This window comes from Oncorhynchus clarkii, chromosome 2 (genome assembly GCF_045791955.1).
Source record: "Oncorhynchus clarkii lewisi isolate Uvic-CL-2024 chromosome 2, UVic_Ocla_1.0, whole genome shotgun sequence".
Classification (NCBI taxonomy): Eukaryota; Metazoa; Chordata; class Actinopteri; order Salmoniformes; family Salmonidae; genus Oncorhynchus; species Oncorhynchus clarkii.
In genome coordinates, this window is record NC_092148.1 from 26,237,591 (window position 1) to 26,247,264 (window position 9,674).

The 9,674-nt window shown below is 42.7% G+C and overlaps 1 protein-coding gene across 1 annotated transcript; it reads right to left on the minus strand.

The window, feature by feature from the left end:
• Nucleotides 1-5,652: 5,652 nt before the first annotated feature.
• LOC139380582 (protein rapunzel-like) lies at nt 5,653-9,530 on the minus strand. The gene is made up of 3 exons (XM_071123395.1): nt 9,365-9,530; nt 7,368-7,864; nt 5,653-7,180 (listed from the first exon to the last, which is right to left on the minus strand). The coding sequence occupies exons 2-3, from the start codon at nt 7,859-7,861 to the stop codon at nt 6,490-6,492; spliced, it is 1,185 nt and encodes a 394-aa protein (XP_070979496.1). The 5' UTR covers nt 7,862-7,864; nt 9,365-9,530; the 3' UTR covers nt 5,653-6,489.
• Nucleotides 9,531-9,674: the final 144 nt, after the last annotated feature.

Below are 9,674 nucleotides of genomic sequence, written 5' to 3' on the forward strand. Positions count from 1 at the left end.
GTACGCCCGCTCCCTCGCCCATCAATACTCCCCTCAGACAGTCAGATGACATGCCTGTGCGTGATCCCGCAGTCTTCACAGAAAAGCCCCCTGTCTTTTCACGGTGTGGGCTGCTGTCCCAGCCACCTAAAATACTTTATCTGTAGGTTTCCTCCTATAGATTCCTGACATAATTGTTTTTTAATAAATGGGAAAAGTGAACAGACTATCAAAATGTGTTGTTCATTTTATACCTGAAAAAAAACTAAACTGTTCATGTTGGATATTATTACTAGGTTTGCTTTGTTAGTGAATTGACATCTCCTGTCCTATTTTATAAAAGGGAAGATGTTATGGGTGTAAGTTGGCACGTTTTGCCATCTGTTGGTAAATGTTCATTGCTGCAACAGAAGTGTTTTTACCAGTGTGCTTGATGTACCCGGATGTACTACAATGTGCTGAACAAGACTGGTTACTCGCTTCATTGACTCCTTCTCGTCATTTAACATCCAAACAAATGCTGCTATGGCAATTAACTATTTGATAATGATTAACGTCACTAACAAACACAATTTCTCACTCTCACTTTCCCTCTTTGTCATGTGTTGTTAAGTACAATAGGCTAATCATCCATAAATGCTGCGCTCTAACATAACTTTGACCAATCTGAGTCATAACCCACTGGCCACACACTGGTTGAATCAACGTTGTTTCCAAGCCATTTCAATTAATTTACACTGAACCAATGTGGAATAGATGTTGAATTGATGTCAGAGCCCAGTGAGAAGCCACTGATCTGTATACACACAGCCGCCCTACTGGTGAGGGATGCTTGTTTGTCTCCATCACAGAGACAGGCCCAAGCCTTGAGTCAGTCCCACAGATCGATACAAACTCAGGTTAGATCAGAGGAAACAGATAAAGGATCAGAGGCTGGGATAGGTCAGCTTATTGATTGCATACAAATTCACCCCAGACGTCATCCTTGCCTCTACAAGCCAAGTGAATCACCCACAGACTTTAAGCAAATTGAAAATGTAATTACTCTTACTGTCGAGAATTTTGTTTACCCCCTAATTTCAGCAGAGCGGCTCATACATTAAAATGTCTCTGATGTACGCAGGTAGGAGCACTGTTAGAAAATGTGGACAACAGCTACATTCCAATAATCTGTTTGATTGTAACCAGATTATACTGTCCATCAGTGGTGGAAAAAGTATGCAATTGTCATACGTGAGTAAAATTAGAGAGTAAAAGTAAATGCTACACATCAAATTCCTTATATTTAGCAAACCAGATGGCACAATTTCCTTTTGTATTACTTTTTTTTGACAGCCATGAGCACACCCCAACACTCAGACATAATTTACAACGGAAGCATTTATGTTTAGTGAGTCCAACAGATCAGAGGCAGTAGGGATGACCAGGGACGTTCTCTTGATAAGTGTGTGAATTGGACCTTTTTCCTTTGCTGCTAAGCATTGAAATTGTAACTAGTACTTTTGGGTGTCAGGGATAATGTCTGGAGTGAAAAATGCATCATTTTCTTTAGGAATATAGTGAAGTAAAATGTAAATAGTAAAGTAAAGTACAGATAATAAAAAAAAAGTAGTACTTTAAATAATTTTTACAGAAGTACTTTACACCGTTGCGGTCTATTGTGTCTCAAAACATATTCTGAGGTCTATTTGCTTGATTGAGTTGCACACAACTCAGTGAGGCAGTGAAGCTCTCTTTAGAATCTGGCCTCATCAGTATTTGAGTGGTGTAGGTGGATAGCTAGACAGTCACGTGATTCTTTCACATGCCTCATTGTTCCAGTATCATTGGCCATGGTCCCCTGCTGTGGACCCCAGCCTACCACACACAGGCCCACGCTTTGCCAGCCAAACAACTAATACCATTCATAGGAAGAGAGGAGTGCCACAGTGCTTAGTAGGGAGACCACATAGGGTAACCATGAGTGTCAACCAAAGTCTGCTAAATAGTTAGATACAGTTATACTTGTACCAGAATGTAATTTTGTCTTACAGACAATTTTACACCATTTAAGTTGCACACATGGAACTTGCTATGGTGTCAGTTTCAAAGGACAAGGTAAGAAATCCAAACAATTTCAAGAGTATGTATTGTATTTTATCCATACTGAAGTTCTGGAGTGACTGGTTGTACAGTATATGTGTGAGACGTGAGTGCGTGTGGGAGTGAGGGAGGGTAAAGAAAGAAAGAGAGAGAGAGAGAGAGAGAGAGAGAGAGAGAGAGAGAGAGAGAGAGAGAGAGAGAGAAAAAAAAGAGAGAACAGAGAGAACAGAGAGCACATGTTTTATAGAGCACACTGAATTGTTTAGATGAATATACAGATTGCAACTTTAATTCAGCAATGGTTTTGTGGACATACAAATAACAGCAAGCCTGTGGGACTATTTATAGTCCTGCTACAGGGAACCACTGAGGTTGAAGCTGGTACTTTACTCTAAATGTGACCCTTTCCCTGAAAGTCTACTGTCTATGAAGCCACACAGCCAGTTATGACGTGGATTGTTTAGATGGGGATTCTATGTAGATTCGAAACTATTACTTCCTGTGCGTTGACTATCATAGATCGCTGCTGTGTGGTTTCCTGATTTCCCTTCCTCCATTTCCTCTTTCTCACGCTTTCGCTCACACTCCTTATACTCCCAAGGGGGAAGGCCTCTTAGCCCCCTCCCCACACACACTCCATAGCCCCTAACACCCAGCTCATACAAGGCTACAGTAGATAAATTCTCTAACGAAATTGGTTGATGTACTGGACAGTATAAAAGAGAAACTACTCTGTGTGTAGTTTGGGGAGCAGGGTAAGTGTGGGGGAGGAGAGCAAACAAGAGGTTCTGGATCTTATCTCCAAGATATGAGAGAGAGGGAGAGAGAGAGAGAGGGAGAGAGAGAGAGAGAGAGAGAGAGAGAGAGAGAGAGAGAGAGAGATATGACACATACACATCTGCTGAGATTCTTGGCTGCTGACGTGATGTATAAGAGGAGAGAAATTTTGCTGGGGGAAGTCTAGTCTACAGTATACTGCACAAACTTAGTGGGGCCTTGAGGGGAGAGCACTGAGGGCATGGGGGGAGACCGGAAGTGTTGCCCAACATGAAGGAACTGTTTGAGGCAGTGCACATGGCAAAAACACATGTTTTGTATTCACTGGACACAATTTCTCTATGGTATTTCACCATAAAGATGTGTTCTGTAGACATTCCATACACTATTTCATAGAGTCCCATATACCACTACTCCTAGAGAAGTGCGTAGATGAACACTCACAAGACTACAGCCCCAACCGCAGATCCTCCAGCCAGGAGAGAGACCTTTTAGAGAGTCGATCCTGAGTGCTGGGCTGGACCTGCTGCTGTGTGTCACTGAACAAATGTTTTAATGCTTTTTATCGGATTAGCCCACTTAAAGAGCAGCGGGCTGGTCGATGGTCCATTCCGACTGATGGGTAATAACATTATCCTGGGCTGGGATTGGCAGAGACAGCCAGGCAGAGCCATCCTGCCATTGATCCAGACCCTCCAGGGCCACTCTGATGCTTCCCTCCATCAAATCACTCATTTGTTTATGAAATATTGATATTAGCTGCGATCTCTTCCTGAAGACGGGTAAACGTGGCTAGTAAGGAGAAGAACGTGTCTTTAAACAGGCCTTTGGATCTAATAGATAGGGTTTATTAGAATTCCTGAGCAGGTTAAAATATTAAATCCAACAAACCTGTTGCTGATTGTTCGTTAATGTCTCCTAACATTAGGGGGTTCAGCCATTCTGTGCAAACAACATGATGTGTTTCGTGTCCTGTCTCCTCAATGCTGATTGCCACAGAGTGGAAGTGTATAGGCATAGATTCCAATGGAAATGTCAGCCGTCGCTTCTTTTCTATTTCATCCGTATCTAGGGGCAATTTGAAGATGGAACACAGGGATCAATACTCTGACATTCAGCAGTGCCACTGCTTACATCAGCTACACGTGGTCCTGTTGAATTGTGGGAATCTTTGAATACTTTATGAAAGTGAAAGTAAAAATCAAGATGTTTTGGAAAATGTCTTCAGATTAGGATTATGTTCTAGTTTTGAAAGGTTTACCATTTTACCACATATTGCAAATAATCTGGTATGAAAAATCAAACATGCTCATGCACAATATGTGGTAAAAACCCTCAAATGTTAATCCCTAACTGCTTTGAGACAGCTGCAGATTGTGGAGAATCACCATGCAAAATCTGTCATTCTGAGGGAGTCTTAGAGAAGACCAATGAGAAGACTGTTGATTTGTTTGTTGATAGCGCCCTCTGTCTTCAGAGTAGCACCGGCTCCATGTCACCATACAACCTTTCTCATTCATTATGGAGAAACCCAGATATATTTTTATCCAGATGAACAGAATAACTGTAGCTCCTTCACCACAAAGCAGACTCCCTCAATAGATCAGGCTAGCAAACAGAATCTTTGATCGTTCCATATTGGCAGTTGGAATTGACATGCTATCACAGGGAAAGCTCTTTATGCAGGAGTAGAGCTCCATGGATCAATAGACGTTACCCAGGAAAAGCCCACAGAACCACTAATGAATACAAGACGTTCCATGGGCTTATGCTGTATGGTTTATGTAATAAGAGCTGAACTAACCACCAACCTACAGTGATAAACAGACCATGGAGAGGGACAACATGGCTCCAATCCTGTATTTAAAAAAATAAAACATAAACCCCACCAGCCTATGAATTGAGACGTTGCAATTATTTCCATACTTATATACTATACTATAGCCTACTATGCTAGGCTGCATGAAGAGCAAAATTTAGTCCAGGGATGCCCTGTTAACTCCAATTTCCCGTCCTCCTGGGAAAAAGTTGGCAATGGAATTCAACTTTGTGGCATTGTTTATCCTGTTGTGATGATGCATTTCACCAGTGGTCTGCAGGACAGGTTTTATGGTGTGTTTGAAGAGAAGTGCTCTTTCATGGTGAATATTTGACACCCATCGGTCTGCAGCATTCTATCTCTTTTCAACACCACCTGTTTTTCAATGGTGGTAAATGTATGATCAATGAGACCCTTAACTATGAAACTCAACCTTCAGAGAGGAGAAATGTTACCCTATTATGTCACCCTAGTAAACGGCAAGAAATCTCTTAACCCCTCTTTTCCTCACACATCCCATAGACACATTAAGAGAGGGTGCATGGAAGACAGGAGGATGATTAAAAAAGGTCTATTTCCAACTGCACTGTATATTACAGACTGCACTCAATCAATTTTGACAGGCTTGATTGACGATAGTGTAGCACTGAGGCTAAAGCCCTGGCAGAACCATATAGCTACTCCACCGGCCAAGAAATGATGGCCGTTTCCACCGCTCTCCACCTCCAACACCGATAATGTGTGATTCCATCATGCTGATCCAAGCACTTTGGAGCTCGTCTTCAGGATATTAGCGCAGCCAAAGGTTATTCATAGACTATCAAACCAAAGCTGTGGACAGGAAACGCTGACTTATGTGCAAATATCAATTCAATTAGTAGGGGCCCCGGTGAGTGCGGGTGCACTAGCTTGCTTTAATGGCAATAGACGTCAACATGTTTACTACACAAGACAGGCAAGACACACATACACAGTATACATCCAATAACAGCTAATGTGTTGCCGTTTATTGTCACAAAGCATAATGACATATTTAGAATTTGGATGTTGTTTTTATTATGACTGAATTAGTAGGAATTAGAAAGATTTGTCAATTAAACATCACTTCACATACATGCTGTAACAACTGGCATAAGTAATCTGTTCACAAATAGTCACAGCTCGGGAGGTAATACCATTAAAGTTCTGCTACTGCAGCATGCCTGCTATGGGTTCAGAAGCAATGGGTTTGAGTGTGTTGTGAAGACAAGGCACAGTAGAGAACACTGCCAAGTTGTTTTCACGGATGGCAAAATAGCTTCCATGCTCTCTTTCATTGTAATGTAGGTCAGCCTGTGTCGTAGAGAGACAAAATGAGAGCACAGCTCAGCAGTTGCAATCTCAGCAAAATGATCTCTGTGGAATTGTGGGCAGCAAGGTTATTCCTATTGGCAGTAGGGTAAGATGCATTGAGTTAAGCTATTTAACTACTAGAGAGTATTGAGTAAAATGTGGTCATAAGTTATGGTAGGGGTTTGTCACTTATAATAAAATGCATATACAGTTCATTAAGTACTCTGCGAACACTGGACTATTGTAACACTGCCTCCAATTAGCAAAATATTCAGATTTATATACAGTGAATCTAATTGCCACCAAAGCTACTTGCTATACACAGTGCATAGTATTATGTAACGGCTAAGACTGCATGGCGTATTCACAAAACCTCATCACCATTTACCATAATTTCCCACACATCCTCTTTGAGTCGGTCAATTCAGAATTTAGAATAACCCTTCAGGTTGATTACATAATGGTCCCTATTTGTCTGACTTGTTGCACCTCTATCAGCATCACTCCGAGTGTATGCACAGCGCCACGTTCTTGTGCCTCTCCCAGTAGTGGCAGTCCTCAGGGAAGCTCCAGGTGGCCTCACTCTCCTTGTGGTGACTGACAGCATGCACCACAAACCCTGCAAGCTGCTTCTCTAGGACCCCCACCACGGCCTGGGCATCACCCTTCTTCCCCGGCCCCTCCATCAGTTGCCGGATGCAGTCGCGGGGCACTGGTTGGGGACTGGTGCTGTAGGAAACCACCAGGTTGGTATCGTTCACCTGCAGCACCTCAAACCAGTTCTGACCGGCCATGTGTTGGAAGTGGTCCCCGGCACGCCAGTTCCGATAGCTGCTGCCAGAGTGGTTGACCACTCGGACCGACCAGCTCACCCAGTCGTACTTCCTGGTGAGAAATTCCTGTACTTCCTGAGCCGTGTCCTGAAGATTCCGTTCCTCTTTTTCCTGGAGAAGACGCTGGGCGTCAAGGCAGGCCTGTTCAGGGAAGGCTGCTACGCAGGCCTCAATGCATGCCTTCATCTTTAATTCCACTCTCTCGATTTCTCTGCTCCAGACCTGGATGGTTTCTTGCTCCTCATCTGGGCCCTTGGTGAGGGCACAGTGGCCCAGCAGGGCAATCAGGCCCAGGCAGAAGAGCTCCTTCATCCTCACACAGAAGTCCTCCAGTAGGCGCCTGTTCCTCGCCTCATACCTGAGACAGATGGAGAACCAACCACTCAGTTGTTATGAATAACAATAAAAGTAGTCATCCTATTTACCATAATCACAAGTTAACAATTCAAATTGATAACACAAGTGTTCTCGAACTAAAATACTCAACAAACACCATGCTCCCCAGGTGCATAAAGGTCCATTTAGCATGGTTAAGAACACTTTACCTCTCCACCACCTCCAAGATGGACTCCCCAAAGCTGTTGGTGCCCATCAGAGCATCATACAGCACATACAGGTTCTTCTCCCCTCCGGTCTTGGAGAAGTGCTCCAGAAACAGTCTCTTCTTGACCTCCTGAAACTGTGGCTTGGCCTCCAGAATGTCCATGTATTTCCGGAACTGGTTCCTGATGTTCTCCTCCACCGAGAAGTACTGGGAATCCAGCCGGCCCTTCTTAATCTCACAATCAATGTCCTCTAGCTGGGTGGACAGTACGTCCAGCTTGTTCCTCACGGCCAGGAACTGCTCTTTGACATAGAAGACCTCTTTGCTCTGCACGTTGTCCAGGGCTAGTCGTAGGACAGGGGCGGCTGCCACACAGAGAGGGAAGAGCTCGCCTACTGCGCTGGCCAACACCTCCGCCCCTCGCTCGAAACTCTCCATCACAGCCTCGATGGCCTCTTTCTTCTGGGCCACCACCTTCTCCAGGGGACTTGCCATGCTCTGGAGGGAGAATCAATAGGGAAGGTAAACTATGTGTCAATGCGTGGCATAGGTGTGCCGGTCTTCAGGAATCATGCTCAAAGTCTGGAGGGAAAAGCTGCACAGTAATCTCAAAGAAAGTGGTTGAATGCCCTATAATAACAGTCAACATTCAAATCCTTATTGGGGAGCAGGGTGTGAGTTTTCCATTCCAGAGTAACACACTTGGACATTTACAAATAATATTGAGGACCTTGTTACAGACCAAAACACACATTTATGGGCCACATCGCTATTAAATCTTAAAGGGGCAAGCAGCAGTTCCTACATACATTTTTGGACTTCTAAAGTAATGATATGTACCCATTGATTCCTGAAAAATATAACTTATAAATGCCTCATGAGCTTAGTTCAACTATCGTACTGTATCAGAACCTAAAATATAAGCTTGTTTAACTCCAATGTATGTCAACAAAGTAAATGTAAACAAACATATATATTTTTATTTCATGGACTTTTTATATCATAGCACTGTTTCTGATTATTTATTTTTTCGTTACAAACGTTATCGCAGTGGGTGTTTTTTGTTATGGTTTCTACTGCTGATTGCTCCTAGAATGATTGACAGTCAGTGAAAAGAAATACATAGAATATCATAATTAAATCAATAAAGTACTCTAGTCAGGCAGCAAGTGTAATCACTTGCCATGAATGTTGCTATACCACTATTTACAGACGCGTTTTAGAGATGCTTGTAATCAAGAGCTACATTTTTATATGTCTGATATTGTCAAGGTCAAAGGTAAAAATGTGTATAATATTGAATGAGATGCAACATTTGCATGTAAAACAAATGACAATCTAAAGCCAAAAGGGATGATACATTTATCATGTCATAAAATGACTGAAATGGACAGAGGTGTGAGCAGCCCTTCACTGGGTCTGTTTATGCCTCATTTGGTTTCAGAACCGACCAAATTCAAGCAATATATTTTTAAAATCCCCTAGTATCCCTTGTCTGCAAACTCTAATAGGCTAAATTATTGCGTCCTTGGTCAGACCACAATCCGTAGAGGATGAACGGTCATACAGACACTGCGTCATTTTCAAATACATGATGTCCAATTAACCAAGTCTTAATAAATAAACACCAATTAGATGTGTTTTATTGGAATATCTTAGATTATGTTTTTGCCAACCGTCTGTGTTGTAATTTCCAATGTTTGAGAAAAAAAAAGAATAACAACATATAGCAAATTTTGATACTGACTTTAATTTACTTCTACATTTGTATTACTCCAACTGTAATTAATAACTATTGCAGTTGGGTAGGTCGAATAATATAATAATTCTGTGTTTTCACTCATGCCCATGTATGATGGAGATGCACTGTATGGGTATATTTACGCACGCATTTGGCTAAGCCCCATGAGTAGCATTGGGCACACCTTGCAGTCCTGACCCCTGTCTTGTTGTTCGAGAAACCCATTCCTCTCTTACAACAGCACAGCGTTTCTTTACCTGGTAATGGCTCGACTTGTCCTTCACGCCCGATCAGCCCCAACAGCTGCAGTTAAGATTTTTTTTCTTCAGTTTTCCCACAGCTCTCTTTTCACTGTGATGTTGAGGAGAGGTCCAAAAAGAGAGCAGGATTCACCGCCACGCATTTAATATCTGCAGGTTTATACGTAGAGACAAAGAGAGTGTGGGGGGAGATAGAGAGGGGGGGAGAGAGAGAGAGAGAGAGAGAGAGAGAGAGAGAGAAAGAGAGAGAGAGAGAGAGAAAGGAGCGCACACTATGCGGTGGAATATTTTTGGATTCCCTCTCCCC

Coding starts and splice junctions, on each gene's coding strand:
- LOC139380582 (XM_071123395.1), bottom strand. CDS start 7,861: ATGGCAAGTCCCCTGGAGAAGGTGGTGGCCCAGAAGAAAGAGGCCATC. Junction 7,181..7,367: donor ATCTTGGAGGTGGTGGAGAG/GTAAAGTGTTCT, acceptor CATCTGTCTCAG/GTATGAGGCGAGGAACAGGC.